Source organism: Rhodnius prolixus, unplaced genomic scaffold, assembly GCF_049639745.1.
Source record: "Rhodnius prolixus isolate KJV_2025 unplaced genomic scaffold, Rpr scaffold_11, whole genome shotgun sequence".
NCBI classification, from domain to species: domain Eukaryota; kingdom Metazoa; phylum Arthropoda; class Insecta; order Hemiptera; family Reduviidae; genus Rhodnius; species Rhodnius prolixus.
In genome coordinates, this window is record NW_027411625.1 from 14,724,128 (window position 1) to 14,741,857 (window position 17,730).

Here is a 17,730-nt window from a genome sequence, read left to right on the forward strand (position 1 = left end):
CGGTCGCAACTTTTGCAAGAGGGGTTTTAATAAATAAAAAAAGGGAGTTAGATGAGGAGGAAGCGAATCCCTAATTAGGGTCAGGATGGGGGGGCCTAGCCTGATGTAATGCTGCATAAGTGAATCCAGGCTAGGTCCAGTGATGAAGGGGGGTGTTTTAGCCGGTAGGCCATTTTGTTGGGAGTCCGGCACTCCGTGCGTAAAAAGCATTTCACCTCCTTTCAATGAAAAAAAAAAAAAAAAAAATTATTATTATTATTATTATTATTATAATTATTTTTTTATTTTTTTAATGATTTAAGGCGCGTCAACATCTAAGGTTATTGGCGCCCAGAGCTTTTTTCAGTGCACTGCCGGCCTCCGGGCAGTGTTCTCTCGTTACAGACAACTCATGTCACTGTTTAGAACAGGAGTATTGTTCCAAAAAAAAGAAAAGAAGATTATTGTTGGGTGACTGTTTCACACATTTTATTTATTTATTTTTCAGGCGTTTTCCCGTATGGGTACGAATACATGGGCCTCAAAAAACAATTTGTGGCCACGCCAGTCACTAATCGCATCCACTTTGCTATGACGCAGGCGATCAGTAAGAATCTTGGCTGTTGTCTAGTTGGTGAGTCACTATCTTGTTTTAAAATTCATTTTATGAACTGGAAGTTCAAAAATTAGAAAATATTTGCTAATTAATTATTTGTTTTTAATTTAGGACAATCTGGCGTTGGAAAAACTGAAACAATTAAAGAGCTTGCCAGAATCATGGGACGTTTCATTTTCGTCTGCACATGCAGTGAATCATTAAATTATGAAGCTATTGCTTCTAAGTTTAAAGGATGTTGCATGACTGGATCATGGATCCTGTTTGATAATTTCAGCCGTTTAGCCCAATCCGTACAAAATTTGATTACAACAGAAGTTCAATTAATTTATAAATCTCTCAGTGGAAAGGTAAACATATGGTGTGAATGCTAATGTAAGCTCTAATAAGCATTTGGTTACGATGCGCTTTTCATTAAACGGGGGGTGTGTGAACAAAAGCAGTGGTAATTTCAGCAATCTGCCTATGAAATGCTTGCTTATTAAACGGACAAAGTGCTGATTAAACCTCCAAAAAAGAGAGATTATCTTATAGGGTTTATAACGAGTATACTCCGGTTTGGCTGAAAAAATACCCTACCTAATCTAAAAAAGAGTGCTTCTTCGAGAAAGAACGCAAGACCGTTCAACTTCTTCAGTAATAAGGACTGTACTTTGAGTCTTTTGTTATACCCAACTTAAATACCGAGAGCTGGAAACTCTATCTCCTCTATCACTTCATGGCTCACTCATCAACTGGTGTAAAAATAGCTCTTGGTACGAAAGTATTGCCTAATTCAGTAAGCCTAATAGTTTAGGGAACCAACTTTTTAGTTGTAAGGCCAAAAAGCCCAGATTCCGCTGGACACTAAAATGTTCATCTATTTCAGATAAAGACCACCTACTACATTGATAAAAATTTTACATTCTTCCTTTCTTCACTAACAACTCAATACGCCACAACCAAATTCAATGGAATTTTAGAAAAGCATTATAGGATGATATCATACCAATCTCCCAACATGAAGAAAATATGCGAATCATTGCTGTACGCTCATGGTTTCATCTTCGGAGGGGTATGTGATGCAACTTCATTATGAAATCTTTCTTTATTATTTTTGGTTTCCTCTAATCTGCTACTTCATACTATTCTAACGCTCAATAATTGATTCCAAAAATTATAAATTTGTAGAAAATCGATGAACTGTCTATTTTATTAAAAAGTTTTTCCTGGTATTTTGCGAAATTTTCCTGATACTTTGCAGACATACTAAACACAGTAAATGCTTTAACTTTATCCATTTTTTGGGGAGTTTAAGTGGTGAAGAGCAATACTTGAGCAGTTTATTAAAGAAAAGTTATGTGGGTGTTTTAACAAGAGAGCTTTTCTTTGTTTTCACTTTTCAGAGTCTGAGCTCAAAATTCATGTCACTGTTTAGAATTGGAGCACTCGGCATCGTTGGCAAACATAAAACTGTTTTCAATTTGAAGGAGTTGATAACATTGATAAAGACGGCAGGCAGTTTGAAACAACGAAGGCCAGAAATGGACGAGCAAGCGATCTGTGTGACCGCCATCAAGTAAGTACGAGATTTCCGTGCGTCTTTAGTTACACAGCAATAATGCCTATTGGGCTTTCTTTCTGAGTTGTAGCAGAACTAAGTTGTACGGAGATGATTAGTGTTGTATGCAGAGTGAAAACTGTCCTGCGTTAAAAGGAAAGAAAGAAGTTGTATGGGTAGTCACTACAGATTTTCATTTCCAGGACTATCTACTTGCCAAAAGTGGATGATGACTATTTGATCTCGGAGATTCTACTTGATCTATTTCCTGGCGTATCATCAATTAATGTGCAAGATTCTGAACTGGTCAATCAAATTGAATTTGTTTTATCGGAAAAGCATTTTGTCCATGTACCTAGCCAGGTTAGTAGTTTTATTGTGCCTGTACCAAGTTGTTCAAACATGAAAAACCGCTCGAGGCTTAAAGTTGATATCATACAAGTCGTGGGTCTTAACTGTAACATCTTAGCAACAAAATCCCATGACAGAAGTATCATTTTACTGAGTGTATTAACACTAAAGTTCTTAGTTTAAGAAATATTCTTACCAAAATTTTGCACGTTTAGGTGAAGAAAATATGCGAATTATACAGTTTACTTCATATGCACCACAGTGCTATCGTGCTGGGAGCAACATGCGTTGGGAAGTCAGTCATGATAGATGTACTAACGACTATAGAAGGAGAAGTGGACGACCACACTAGACGGGTTATAGTCAACCCAAAGGTGAGTTTCAAACTCATTCTTTTTTTTCCGGTAGCGGTGTAGGTCCGTGCTCTTCTCCGCACCTCAGTGTCTAATTTGGTGTTGATAGCTATACGCTCTCACAGTGTCAAACCACTTCGTTTTGAAATGCTTCTTTATGCAAGCCTCTTCCGAATATTACCCAACATTACCAAAAGTATTTTGTTGATCATTCGGTCTTGTGGAATTCACAGACATGGCCATTTTAAGTTTTTTCTGGGATTGATTGAGGCAATTGAAACGGTCGCCGTAGAGCATGTATTTACATTGACTCGGCAGTAGCGTAGCCTTAGTATTTCGAAATAGAGAAAGACAGATGTGAGTACACGTCAGCAACCACAGGAAATGTTTAATAATGAATTTTAAGAGTTTTCAGCATCATTATATGTGTTCATAACAGGTTTTTCTTTATATATTTTACAGGCTTTTTCGAAGGATGAATTGTTTAGTATTAAGCTTGCTTCAAATAGTGAATGGATCGATGGATTTATCACTAAAGCCTTGAAACACGTCAACAGAAACCCAGCAGCATCCACTAGATACTACGTGGTACTGGATGGACAGATGGACCCTTCCTGGATTGACGACTTCTATACTCTAGTAGACGATAAGAAGTTGATCACGTTGCCAAATAGTGAAACAATACATCTGAATGCCAATGTGGCTGTTCTGTTTGAGGTAACTTGTTTACTTATGTACAGTCGAGAGCGAACGTACGGAAACGCCTTGACTATTGCAAATATTTGTTGAATAAGTTCTTAACCATCTCTTCCTCCGCATAAAAAAAAGGAAGTGCAATGGTGCAAATGTTCATTTTGAGATTTCATCGGAAATTTGTAGGTGCTCTCTTTGTTTTAGAACCTGATTTTAAGTTTTTCTGGTTTTAATTGAAGCGGTCGCTGTAAAGCAAGATATCGTTGCGACTTGATTCGGCAGTAGCGTAGTCTTTAAATAGAGGAAGACAAATGGGAGTGCAATTAAGCAACCTCAGGAACTTTTTAATGAAGAATTTTGAGAGTTATCAGCATCATTATATTGTTGAACTCCCACGATTTGCTTAGCCTAGCATGTCGGTCTTCTTGTAACTGTTATAAAAACCTTCTTTTTTTTCCTTTAAATTGTACAAATATTGAAAAATAGGCTTCAAGGTATGTAGATTTTCAAATGCTCGGGACAGCCAGGCTGCGCTAAAAACACTTAGTTTTAACTTCAGACAACTTCCTTCCTTGTTTGGTAATGTGGGGTGTAACTGAGGAAGCTTTCCTGGCACAAACTTATGCCCGTTCTGTGTAAAATCAAGACTAAGGGGAACCTGAGATTGGGTAGAAACCAGATTTAATTTTCCTTACAGGCCACGGTAAGTTCAGGAACCATATTCACAAGGTAAAATTCAACCCGGTTCAATCTTTGGTCTCTGAAGATAGCCTGTCTAGCTTCCAGGAAACGTCGCTTCATACCATATAACTTTATAGATGAACTCAATGCTTATTATGGGTTTAATAAACAGGGTGATCTGTCTCATACCAACCAGATCCATTTTTAAATTAATGATAGTAAGATTTGGTAAAAGTTCAAGTTTGCAGAAAATGTATTCTAGCTTATTAGGAAAATTTATTTATTAAAGTAAAAGAAATTAGGGTAAGTGTTTCAACTCACTTTTATTTATTTGTAGTCAGATACCCTGGAACATGTATCTCCAGCAGTGCTTTCCAGAATTGGAATCTTGTACATAGCGTCATCAGATCTACCCTATCGTACCTGCTGGACCAAATTTATCGCTGACAGAAAGGATGCAGCTGTATTGGAAAAACTCTATGAAAAATACATACCGTCCATGGTGAAGTTTACATGCGATGTCAATGCAGCCCAAGTCAATAAAGGACCACTAAAATTTGCCCTACACCAATGTACACAACAAGTGGTAAGTACATAATTGTATTTATACAAGGTTATGGGGCGGAAGTTGGTGTTCTAGTAATGAAAATTTGTAAGTGGGAGATCCCCAGTTCGAATCCCGCGTATAACTATTTTTTATTTGTTTTACAAAATGTTAATAATAAAGTCCGCCCCTGTTCACGCCAACTAATTGGTAGTTGGACGATAGATCCTGTTATAAAAATAGGCGGTTACTTGGTTTTAAGAAATTTTTTAGTTTTTTTTTTTTTTTTATCTTTTATTCGTCAAAATTATTTTGTGCTATTTACCAAAACATTCTTGCTAGGTGTTCGTTTTATTTTCAGTTTGTAAAAAAATCTGAGGTATTTTAAAAAAGGCTGAGTTAAATAAAAAAATTTGGGTAATTTTGCTTCACTACTTTAGAGTAGGTTATAAAACTTTTTCCAGCTAACGCTGCTTCTGAAGTTAATGATTTAGGACTGGTTAAAATAATTTAAAAAAAGAGCCAGGAAAGTCAGCATGGTCCACTTCCACTACCAGCAAAATTTTCACATCAATGCCAATTTATTTCTGAATGTGCTCTTTCATAAAAAAGGATCGCAACATCTGCGTATGCAAGAAGATCGATAATTCACGCTTTTCTTGAAAGTACCGTTTTATTCTGCAATAAGAATAAGCCGTGTGGGTATTAACTTCAGATTTGTTTTTCTTTTTAGATGATCCAACTTCGAGAGTTACTATCCGCATTGCTACCACCACCGAAAAAATTCCACTCGTACCAAGAAACAGAGGACACTGAAGAACTTACCGAAGAGGAAATCGAAGCACACTTCGTTATCTGCATATTTTACTCTTTCGGCTCGAATCTGATCTGTGACTGTCAAGTGGTTTTCGACGACTTTGTAAAAAAACTGACTGGGTACAGCTCGTACGAAGATGAAGATTACAATAGGGCCCCATTTAGTAAGCTATTTTTCTTTCTACAAAATTATAAAAATCAACAAAGTGCTGTGTTTAAAAAAACAACTCAGTTTGCTCATTCTTATGAACTTTGGAGACCTATTGATTAACTGTGGGAATCAATCTTAAAGTGGAACGCGTCATATATAACTATTTATTTTATATCAAAAGTCATTTTCACAAAAAGGGTATTACTTATCAAATTAGTTACAAGAAAAATATCAGACTGTTCGGTTTTTTGTTGTTTACTTTATAATTTATACTTTTTGAATATTAGCAGATAGTAGTTTTTCATTTCAGTAGTAATTGAAACGAAAAACTATAATCAGAGAAACCTCTAACAGTTTATACCATGTGTTGAAATTTTCGTTTAATATTATTGGTTAGTGACAGATCATTAAACTTAAAATAGTATTCACAGCAATATCGTTACTTTTATTTGATTTTGCCTTTAAAATAAATAAATAAATAACACATTCTCTACATTAGAAGTTCAAACCGCTCAATTTTTTCGTTTTTTTCTTCAGGGAATTAATATTATTTGAATATATCCTGTTTGGTTATTCTAAAAGAATTATTACATTTATAAGTATATATTATTATATTAACCATAAATAAGATTTATTTTGTCCACAGACACCTATCCGGTACAGTTTCCAACCTTTTATGACTATTATGTAGACACAACGCACAAATGCTGGAGACCATGGAAGGATTTGGTGAAGCCGTACATACACTTATCAAATGTTGGAGTCAATGAGTTATTTGTACAATTGCCGACGAACGTGAGAACCACCTGGCTGTTACATTTAATGAAAAAGGTAATTTCTACACATTGCAATGTAGTTTAAAAAATATAAATTCACTCATTATATTTCATTCTCAGAACTTTACTGTTTAACAAAATCAGATAAAAACTCACACGCCTTCCCTGGCTACAAAATATGCCTTCAAATATCGAAATTGTAGAAAACATTTGAGGTGCACAAATCAGCAAGTACTGAAAATTTCATTTGTATTTGAACTTGTATCAGCTTTTGGTGACCGTAAAATATTTTAAGGATTCAATTAGCGAGGAATTTTTTGTGGCTATGCGGTTACATTTTTCTGTAACTCAACCAACCCGCATAGCCATGCCCTGAAAAAGCAATAAATTTGTCGAAACGTTGGCAAAAAGACGGAGTTGATTTTTTGTTTCCTCGCTAATTGAATCTTTAATATTTTATTCATACTTAAGCTTGTAATCTCAGCCATTTAGAAACGATCGATAAAGCTTATGTTTTATTCTTATTTTATTACATAAAATCATTTAAGTAATTTTACATTAAAGTTTCATTAATGTTATTTAGAACCTATTACTTGTCGCAGGCCCTTATGCGGCCATTTTCATATTAGATCTTCCATTTTATTATGGGCCACTAAGGGCTTGGTGTGACGTACATGAGGTTAGGCGTGGTTCATTAAACAGTTCTCGCTTCTGATTGGCTCTTCAACCAACCTACTTTTCACACTTCCATTCTTCACAGAGATTGGCCATTTCTTTATTGTTAATTATTTCTATGAAAAATAAAAGTTTAATTTTTTTTACTAATTTTTCCTCCGTAGGTATTTAATGAAGAATCAAATTATGAAATAAAAAATTTTCTCAATAAAAACATTAAAAAGATTTTTCTCGCTTAATGTTTTGTCTTCTGTACTAATAATGTAAGGGTAAACAGAAAATAATGGTTATTCGTCACTCCTTTAGAGCTTCTCTAAATTAATTTTCTCACGAACCTTCTCGAACTTTAAGTGGATCAATTTTTCAACTAAAACCATGTTGTAGCGATACTAAACAAAGCATTCTGTTAATTTGATTTTTGTGAGATATTGTGAATTCACACATGAACGTAATTTAACAATAAGACATTCCGATTCAGGGAATCTTAAAACAAAGAAAATACTTCAAAAATTAATGGTAAAATTGGAGTACTTTTCAGGTATTGCTGAAAATATAATGTATCTTAAATTGTGGAAAAGTTGCAGAAATTTTAAATTTATGACATTCATTTTGTTTTAGGTGAGTCGCCCTACCATATTGCTAGGCGCATCTTGTTCATCCAAAAGTGCTATCATGAGAGAATTTCTGAAAAGACAGGATCCTGATGTAAGTAATGTTGCTTGTCTTTGAACACAAAGTTTATTAAATTGTAAATAAAGGAAAACTTAATTTGAAGGAAAACAAATTTGAATAGTACACTCTGCACTATTGTATTTTAAATCAAAGGAACATCCATAGAGCTAAGAGGACGTTTGATTGAGTTCTGCACTTATTCTATAAATTTAACAATAATAGCAATTGTTAGTGAAATATTAACGTAAAACTTCTTTTCAGATTCACCTGCATACATCGTTTTCATATGGGACAACAGGAAAAACTATTTCTGGGTCTCTTCAACCAATTCTACAGAAGTGTTCTAGAGGCCTGTACAATGTGACAGCGAACATTTGCATAGACGATTTACACGCTCCAAGAGTAAGAATTTATTGGTAGCCCAGTTTATGCCCAGTGGTAGACATTTTTATGAATAAATAATAAAATTTAATTATAACTCTTTTCGTTAAATGGAGTTGAATTTGGATTTTGGAGTAAATTAAACTATAGAAATTGAAACAATACTTTTTGAATGAGATAGTGATGATGTTGGTGGCGGTAGATATAATCTTCTCCTTTTCTAAATGGGAATAAGTATAATTTTTGCATTTTTACCTTATCCTACGTCTCTTTAATAGGAAGTAGATTTTCGAAGTTTTGTGATATCCTGAGTTACGATTGTTTTTACTAATTAGTCCAGTGCCACAGCGAAAGACAATAATATTTTTACACAAAATTAGCTAATCGAAAGTGTATTGTCCATTAATTTCAGTTAACTGAATCAAATATTTCAGTTTTAGGATTTTTCAAAACTTTTTAAGCACACACATAGAGCCAGCACTTTTATTTGTGACATTTTTCTGAAAAATTTATTTTGAGGAGTTTCTGAGCGTGAAGAAAAGTTAGGGTTCCTATAGTAGACTGAGAACGCCCATACAGATTACGATATCTATGCTTAGAACAGCTTCGGCCGGAGTATCCGCACCCAGCTTCTTGCCAGGCTGGTTGAAACCAATTTTGACTACATTATTCATTCAGCACCATTTCCCATTTAACTCAACAAATTTTCTTGGTAGTTTCGGCGGCAGAACATCCCTCATATTCCACATTCACATTGAACAAAAATAAAATAAAACAATAGTGAGCAATCAAATTTTGAAAAAATGATTTAAAAAATTTCAAAGTCAACGGATTAACATTATACCGCCATATTTATAAATGGAGGAAAAAATAAAGTTTAGTAAACTAACTTTAGCATTTATGTAAAGAAACCTTTAAGTTTTATGTACAAACATTTTTGCTGGAACAGTCATTTAGGGAGTTTTCTAAGGAAGTTGGCATGCCACGCATTTTTATTGTAGTGGTTCTATGTAAAATTGAAGGCAGCTAAAGATTCAAAGTGATGGAAAATTGTTTGTGAAGAACCTTGAGAATTTCAGCAAGTAATTTTTAATTTCAATATGAAATTAGTTATCATACGAGATTTTTTTTAGGTTGATGCCTATGGTTCACAAGAAGCCGTAGAATATCTGAAAATGTTGATAGAGAGACAAGAAATAATTGATTTGACAAACACCTGGAAACACTTCGATAACTTCTGTAAGTATTTATGTGCAATAAATGTATTAATGTGCGAGGCTTGTGAAGCTAATATGTATGTACTGGGTTCGATTCCCGGTCTTAGGCCTTGGATTTTATTTAATGGTTAATAAAAGAAATTTACAGTAAAGTATGTTTGCTAGTCGCCTCCGTCCACGACACCTAATTGGTAGTTGGACGTTAAGCCCGCCTGAAAAAATAGGCAATTACTTTACTTTTACTTACTTTAATGTATTAATGTATGAGCTATGGTAGACCCAACTAAATCCATTATTTTTCGAAAGTTCCAGTCCCGCACATCACATTCACAACAGATTGACAATTGAAGACAACAACCTTAAGAAAAAGAGTCTTAGCTCTTTGACGGACCGTTATCCTATTATGACCAAAGATGGTAAAACTAATCTCCTTAAACTCAAACCATCTGTATGAAATGGATGGGCGTTTTCGCCCCATCATAAACTAAAAAACAAAGGCGTTTTTCGTCTGAAGCTCGTTGTAAAGAGATGTTTCTTTGAACCAAAAATAACCTAACGGGCCAGGTTTCCAGCTGTGAGTCTGAGAGATGTCGGTAAAAGCAGTGAATGTATGTACGATTAGTCCTGATCGAGCCACCAATCAGAGTTTCAGACTGTCCTTTGGACTCATCCATAAAGCTTAATTCAGCTAAGTTGTTCATCCCGAGGACACTTTTCAATCGGAAACAGAAGTATGAATTCGGGGACTATTCCCGGGAAACGGGGATGTCTGGTAACCTTATATTAATCAATTATCGACTATACGTTGTAGTTGCTGGACCAAGGCCTTTAAAGTTCGTTTAAGCTGAAGTGTTTTTTGAGAAACCTTTCGCGCTAGCTATTCACCTTCACCTACCAACTGATTTGTCCGTAAACATTTGAAGCTACTTCTTTCCTTGTACACACCATAGTATACATCATCATATACGTGGCATGCGTTGGGCATGTTTTAACTCTTTCTCATTTAAGATATCTTTAGGTTTTATAATTAATTATGCATTGATTTTTGAACTGATGTATGCTATTTCCAGTTTTATTTGGCGCAATGACCTGGAATGCTGGAACTGCAAAAACCAATCAACGATTCTTGTCATTATTTTCCATATTCTTTACTGAAGCTTTAAATAGCAACCAGATTAAATTGGTATTTAGTGAAATATTGAAATTTCACACATCAGAGTTACATCATGACGTTAGGAACCAGGTCCCGGACTTAGTTCTTATAACTAATAAAATTATAAAGGTATGTAAATCTATCTCTTATAAATCTATCTCTTATTTAAAAGACATATTTTAGGGAAAATTCAGTTTAGGTGAATTCTATAAAATAAATGAAGTTGGAGGCTCTCCTCTAAGATGCTATTACATTTTCTTTTTCATGTTACCCTCCTCTGTGGGTAACTGAGGGCTTAAATCGTATCCGTGATAAAGAGAAAGACCTATATTCGTTTACAAAAATGGATCTTAAAGTGGTCTTAAAAAGGATTTTTGAGCGCATCTTCTTGTTAAGATGGTTAAGGTTCTCTATGTACCACTTCAAAATGATTTAGTATTTTCCAGCTCGTACACTGTCACGTAATATTAAAAAACTAATCAAGTATGATGAAAATCGGTTAACAGATAATAAAATAAAGTATTTCTGGAAAACTGGCTACATAGCTTTTCTCTAAATAACCTTCTTTTCTTAAAAAATTGTCACGTGGCAGTTATGTGGGGTGACTAAGAAACTGATTTTTTTTTTTAATGTTCAAAAAATGGAAGAAGGAAAAGGCCGTTCGCTACCATCCTGTGTAGGCACACTTACCTTCCCTGCCACAAACGTGTAACTACTATCTCTCCAAGACTTATATTTGTGTGAAGTAATCAATTTGAGGTTACTTTAAAGAAAATATTGCAAATTATAATTGTAATTTTAATGGGAGAAAGTTGTTTAAACGTTCACACCACATTTTTTCCCTGAATGTATTTTTCTTTTTTAGGTTTTGCCAATAAATTTACCACTAGTACCATCAAGGACACATTACACGTTTAATTGCTATGAAATTGCTAGAGTGATCGATGGTTTGTTTTCTCTAGATCCCAGTTTATATAAAACTGCGAATCAGGTGGTTAGGCTTTGGAGGAATGAACTTTTACGTAGCGTCGCCGATAAATTAACAAGCGAAGAAGTAAGATTATTACTTTCATTTTTTTACCATTTGTAGAAGGAAGCATTGCAACTGTCTAGATCGTAAACATAAATTTGAGGCCCCCGAATACTAAATAGTGGTGTATACAAATAGATATATGTGTATTAGAATCTGTCACGGAAGTTTGTATTTATTATAACTGAAAAACTAAAAACAAAAATGAAGAAAATTGATACATTTTTTCCTGTAAATTAATTTCGTGGCAATACTTGATGAGTGTGGGGGTTACGCTTCTCTCTAAAGAGCCATATTATGTGAATAATCTTATTAAATGTGGGGATTTGATAAAGTAGGATTTTATTTAAAATGAGTACTTAAATCACTGCTTTATTCAACTTTCAAAATGTTTCAATCAAAGTGATTCAATAAATACAAACATGAGCACCTTTTCCAAAAACACCAAAATCCAAAACCATCAAAAAGGAATGTTCTTTTATAATAAATGCAAGTCAACTGTTCCATAAGGGGGAAAAAGCAAACTAGCAGCTGTTGAAAAGCAAAAACTTAAAATAACTGAACAACTTAAAAATAATTAAGCACAACTTGATAACAACTGCCCAACTCAAGCGGATCTCATACCCTAAAATCCTTTCTTCCGCATCGTTCCACCTATTCTAGGGTTCTCTTTCTCTTTCCCCACATGTAGTATTTTTGAGAATTTAAATGTTTAACTGAAATTCTGAGATTGAAAAATGACGATACAGAATTGTGAATTTCTGGAAGGATTTTTCAGTTTTCCGTGAAATCAATCCAGCTGATCCCTTGAAACGTGTTACGCTTACAACACGGGAGAAATTATCAGTGTTCACACAACATTTTTATTAAATAAATATTGTTTCGGCGAATTTAACATGTGGCTTTGAGTTGGAAAAACTCGAAGAAAACTTGTCATTTTACAGAGTTGAGAATTGTGATAAGAGATTTTTTTTTAAAAAAATTGTCAATGCAGTTATTTAATTTTTAAGGCTACTTGGCAACTTGTAATACACCAGAATAAAACAATTAACCTGGTAGGTCTTTCTTAATCCCGGTTCCTCCTATTCCCTTACTCTTAAATTTCGTATTAGTCTAACAAAATCGCTTTCTTATTGCGAACTGCTGGCTCGTGACCACCGAACTGTACAGCCAACTCGTCCTCTCTGCTTTCAGTCTTGACTTCATTGAGGAAGGTTTGCACGTTATCTGCTAAATTTACTTACTGTTTTGTTTATGAATTTACCAATTTGCAGGATCGACAACAAATTGATACGTTAATTAAAAAGGAACTTTATAAAGTAACCCAGGAAGAATTCGTATCTCCTGTCATGTCCAATCCAATAATCTTTGGAGATTTAAGGAAGGCGTTATTAAGAACGAAAGAAGAACGAAGTTATGAGGATCTACTTGACTATCAAGCTTTGCACGATATACTTTTATCAGTAAGTACTGAGTCATTCATATTGTTACTTCATGTTATTGTTGGAGGAGAGGCAGTGAAGGGATAACTTAGGATGTTGCACCGGCTAGGAGTGAGATGAGCCTTTTGGCCCCGCACTTTCAGGACGCCAGGCAGCCGAAGCTATCTTTGAACGGCAGTCCTAGCCAGCTCCAAATAAAAGTACCCTAAGGTTGCCTCAGATGGGATTAACTTTATGGTTAAAAGTGGGTCCTGTAATAAAAAAAAAACGTAAGCGAAGGGAAGTAAAATGGAGCTGTCTTTGTTACTCAACGAAAAGAAAAATTAAATCAAACCAAGTGGAAAAAGAAAATGGGAAGAAACCTTATTCTAAAATACTTATACTAATAATTACAAATTGAAAGAAAAACTATATTCAAAATAATTCTTAAACCCATATAAGATACGTTTGTTAATGAAGTACGTAAAGTATAATTCGTAACTTACCATAGCGTTAGGCAATGTTAATGCTAGGGTATGCAGCTGCACTGGCCATGCATATAGTTAGCATACGAATAATATTTTAACACTGACAGCAATTTTTCATGGAGTATTATATAGTCCAAGGGTCAGTTCGAGATTCCTCCAGTTAAAAAGTTGTTATAAAATGAAGCCAACTAGCACAGCCTATGCCATCTAGCGGATATTTTAGTAACTAGTTGAATGTTTAAAAGTATCCAAAAGAGCTCGTTCTATGAATATAAGAGTGAGTTACATCATGCCAATCAACTTCTGCTAGAATTGTAGTCGGGGGCCCGATTATCCATAAATGCGGACAAATATACCTAAAGAAAGCTAGATGGCCTACGCTCTTTGGCAAGAATTAGAGCTTGTGCAGTTAGGTTATTTATTATATTGTATTGTCATCATTATCAAGTTGAACTAGCGCCCTCAAATAGAACTTACGTGATCAAAAGTGTGAAAAATCTTTTGGCAGTGAAGATTTTCGAAAGTCCTTTCTTAATTTGGATTTGTAAGTCGAGAATGCTCTATACCGTAAGGTAGGTGGCTGGGAAATATTTTTGACTTTAGCAATCTTGCTGCCTGTGAGACACTGAACGGCTATCTCAGGATGCGAAGGAAACAATTATTCGAAGGAGGAAATGCTAATCTTGTAAATAAAATTAGGAATGCGAACCAAATATCTACTCTCCACAACCTAGGTCACGAGTTGTAAATTGAGTTTCCAATGCTGTAAGGTTAACATCAATCGTTTGAGATAGGATTCCCTTAGGGTATAGAGAAGGAAAAGGGTAATTGTATCAGTGGTAGTAACCACCAGTCTTTAGATCTGCTACGAATCCAAGTATTCAAGTGGTTACAGTCATCGGCATGAATTAGCAAGATACTGAGACAGAATACAAGCCCTCACTAGTACTGACCTAACAGGCCTTCCGGAATTGGGGGCTGATTACGCTAGTAGGTAATAACTTCCATTAGTGGAAATGTAAGCTCAACATTATTTACATTTGTTCGATGTAAGTTTTTAAGAAGATCTATATTTGTTTGATTATCTAAAGGTAGGAAAATTTAACGTGTTATAATTGAGAAGAATGAGATAAGAGAAAGTTGTGTTATTGTCTCAGAACAGTTCCAGTTTTGTGATCAGATAACTTTCTTGTTCCAGTTCCTGTTTCAATATAAGGATGAATATGGTGTCCTAGATGTGGCCCTGATTGCCGAGACTATGGAACATTTACTGAAGATCCATCGAGTGCTTCGCATGGCCGGCGGAAACATGCTCTTAGTCTCTCCGAGATGCTACGGCAAATTAACTTTAACTAAATTGGCTTCATTCATCGCTGGTATGCAATTCAATTGTTCCAAATGTAGAATTAGCTAACAAAAGGCTTGCAAGAAGCTATTTCGCATCTTGAAAATGCTAATTGCCTAGGTATTACGTTTAAGACCTCCACACATTCACTTAGAAGTAGATAAAATAGTTTATGATTGTTGAACTAAAAGTAAATTCCGTATTTTCCGCCTAATAATCGCTACCGAAGACAGAAGTAGTAGCTATCTAGTCAAACTAATAAATAAAAATATCTATCCAACGCTCTGATACTGATCCCGCTCTTTCCTATGGTTATTGAGAAATAAACTCTTTTTCCTGGATGAAATCGATACCTACAACTTGTCTACTTCGGTTTTTCTTTAATTCTTTTTTATTTTTCAGAACATCATCTTCACATAATCGAGTCAGACTTGGGTTATGGAGTACAGTCATTTATTGGGGACATAAAACAAGTGTTAGAGATCGTGGGATTTAAGAATTTCCCAACGGTTCTCTTCATTTCCGATAAAAATATACATGATGGTAAGATTGTTTTTTTTTCACTTACTGATAGTAAAGGTAGATAATTTTACTTATGATTTTGGACTTTAAATCTGTGTAGTCTGGTAGTTGTTGGGATAAGTAAAATTTAATAATTCGTTTTTGTGCCAGTTATAAAATTTTTGTTCAAATCAATCAACCATATGTTCTTCATCATCCAAGACCGTGGGGAGCATTATTTTTTAAGATTTAACTTTTTTATTACAGGTTATTTAACGGTAATTAACAGTCTGATGGCCACTGGTTCAGCGCCTTGGATTTATTCGGACGCTGAAATGACTAATATCCACAATTTCTTTTACGATACCGCCGTACAGTTAAATCTGTCTCCTAACAGGTAAGTTATCATATGTGACTCCTACATTCTTAGGATCCTCTCAAATTTTCGAAATTGAATTTTCACTAATAACACCTGTTTTGCGGTTTTTATAAATTGAAGTATTTAAAATTCTTTGTCGGTAGGAATGTGTGGAAGTTTTTGAACTTCGCAGAAACTCAAAATTTTAAGTTTCTAAATTTGCAAAATTGTGTATATACATATACAGGGTGATCCATTTAAAACGCACCAATCGCTACTAACTTTTTAGGAAAGCGGAATTTCGAATAAACCCACGAAGTGAACTATATGTTTTTTCTTGGTGTAGTTTTCAAATTTTCCACCCCTGATGCTGTACCTTCATTTTTCGCGGAGTTACGGCCAAAAACCCAATTGGGGTTTCATAAGGACCACTGGTTTTGACAATGATTGTGAAAACTACATAAAAAACTGTGTTTCGATATCCCTAATATTTGTCGAGATATTTAAGATCAAAGTTACAATGTTATCTATTCGTGAACGGTTTTCAGTATTAATTTTCCAACAGAAATACACGTTTTGGGAGGTCCTCTGACTGCGAAAAATGTTATTTGTGACGCAAAGAACAAAAATAATAATAATTGAAAATTTTAATGAATGTAGCGTAGTGTAATGGTTATGGGTGAGTCAGAATAAATATGTTTTATCATCAAATAATAGCAATCATCACATAATGTTAATATACCCCGTACGCAAGACTTCTTCACCTATGATTACGGTAAGAATATCTTGCCAGGGTGTTGGTTTAATGGTCAAGAGCGTGGCTTTGTAAGTGGGAGGTCCCCAGTTCGAATCCCACGTATGACTACATTTTATTTAAAAAAGTGTTATGATGCATTAAGTATTGTGAATGACTGCACCCGTGGGATTCGAACTGGGGATCCCCCACTTACAAAGCCACGCTCATGACAACTAGACCAACACCCGCCTTACACTGGCAAGATATTCTTACCGTAATCATAGGTCAAGAAGTCTTGTATATTGGGTGCATTAAAATGATGTGATGATTGCTTTTATTTGATGATAAAACAAATATATCCTGACACGCCCCTAACGATTACATTACCCTACATTTTTTAAAATCTTCTATTATTATTTTTTTTGTTCTTTGCGTCACAGATAACATTTTTTGCAATCATAGGACCTCTCAAAACGTGTATTTGTGGTGGAAAATTAATATTGAAAACCGTTCATGAATAGATAAAATTGTAACTTTGATCTTAAATATCTCAACAAATATTAAACATATCGAAACGGGTTTTTTTTCAGTTTTTCACAGTTTTTTTTGCAGTTTTCATAATCATTGTCAAAATTAGTGGTCCTTATGAAACCCCAATCCGGTTTTTAGACGTAACTCCGCCAAAAATAAAGATATAGCGTCGGGAGTGGAAAATTTGAAAACTACACCAAGAAAAAACATATAGTTCACTTCGTGGGTTTATTCGAAATTCCGCTTTCCTAAAAAGTTATTAGCGATTGGTGCGTTTTAAAAGGATCACCCTGTATACATAAAGATTAGATTCTAACATTCTAAGCTCTTGTGAACAAAATCTTCATTCGCCATGGAAGAAATTTTAGGGTATATTTCCAATTAGCAGGACATTACCCGCAGAGCAGGTGAGTATTCGACATTGTATGATCATGCCCCGTTAACATCTTAAATAGAGCAATGGAATGTTTTCATGGTAGGCCTTTGTAGTATGTCTTCGCGCTCTCAGGTCCTTCGAAGGCTTTCTTCAACCTTATTTTTGTTGGGTGTGGGCCTAGTCGTCGTGAGCGTGGCTTTGTAGGTGGGAGATCCCCAGTTCGTCTAGGTTACATTCAATTTGTTAGGAAAAATTGTTTATGGTGAAGTATGAGCTTCCGCCCCCGTCCACGACACCTAATTGGTAGTTGGACGTTAAGAGTCGCCTGAAAAAATAGGCGATTACT

The 17,730-nt window shown here is 34.9% G+C and overlaps 1 protein-coding gene across 1 annotated transcript in view; it reads left to right on the forward strand.

The window, feature by feature from the left end:
- Window positions 1–602: 602 nt before the first annotated feature.
- LOC141459407 (dynein axonemal heavy chain 10-like) overlaps window positions 603–17,730 on the forward strand; it is a 43,796-nt gene continuing 26,668 nt past the window's right edge. Inside the window, exons 1-18 of the mRNA XM_074138471.1 lie at window positions 603–945; window positions 1,464–1,649; window positions 1,981–2,153; window positions 2,339–2,498; window positions 2,702–2,860; window positions 3,302–3,556; window positions 4,551–4,799; window positions 5,491–5,737; window positions 6,371–6,555; window positions 7,794–7,880; window positions 8,109–8,249; window positions 9,362–9,467; window positions 10,516–10,727; window positions 11,464–11,652; window positions 12,903–13,091; window positions 14,736–14,913; window positions 15,285–15,425; window positions 15,651–15,780. Coding sequence (XP_073994572.1) covers window positions 757–945; window positions 1,464–1,649; window positions 1,981–2,153; window positions 2,339–2,498; window positions 2,702–2,860; window positions 3,302–3,556; window positions 4,551–4,799; window positions 5,491–5,737; window positions 6,371–6,555; window positions 7,794–7,880; window positions 8,109–8,249; window positions 9,362–9,467; window positions 10,516–10,727; window positions 11,464–11,652; window positions 12,903–13,091; window positions 14,736–14,913; window positions 15,285–15,425; window positions 15,651–15,780 — 3,176 coding nt within the window. The 5' untranslated portion in view covers window positions 603–756. The remainder of the gene's footprint in view (window positions 946–1,463; window positions 1,650–1,980; window positions 2,154–2,338; window positions 2,499–2,701; window positions 2,861–3,301; window positions 3,557–4,550; window positions 4,800–5,490; window positions 5,738–6,370; window positions 6,556–7,793; window positions 7,881–8,108; window positions 8,250–9,361; window positions 9,468–10,515; window positions 10,728–11,463; window positions 11,653–12,902; window positions 13,092–14,735; window positions 14,914–15,284; window positions 15,426–15,650; window positions 15,781–17,730) is intronic.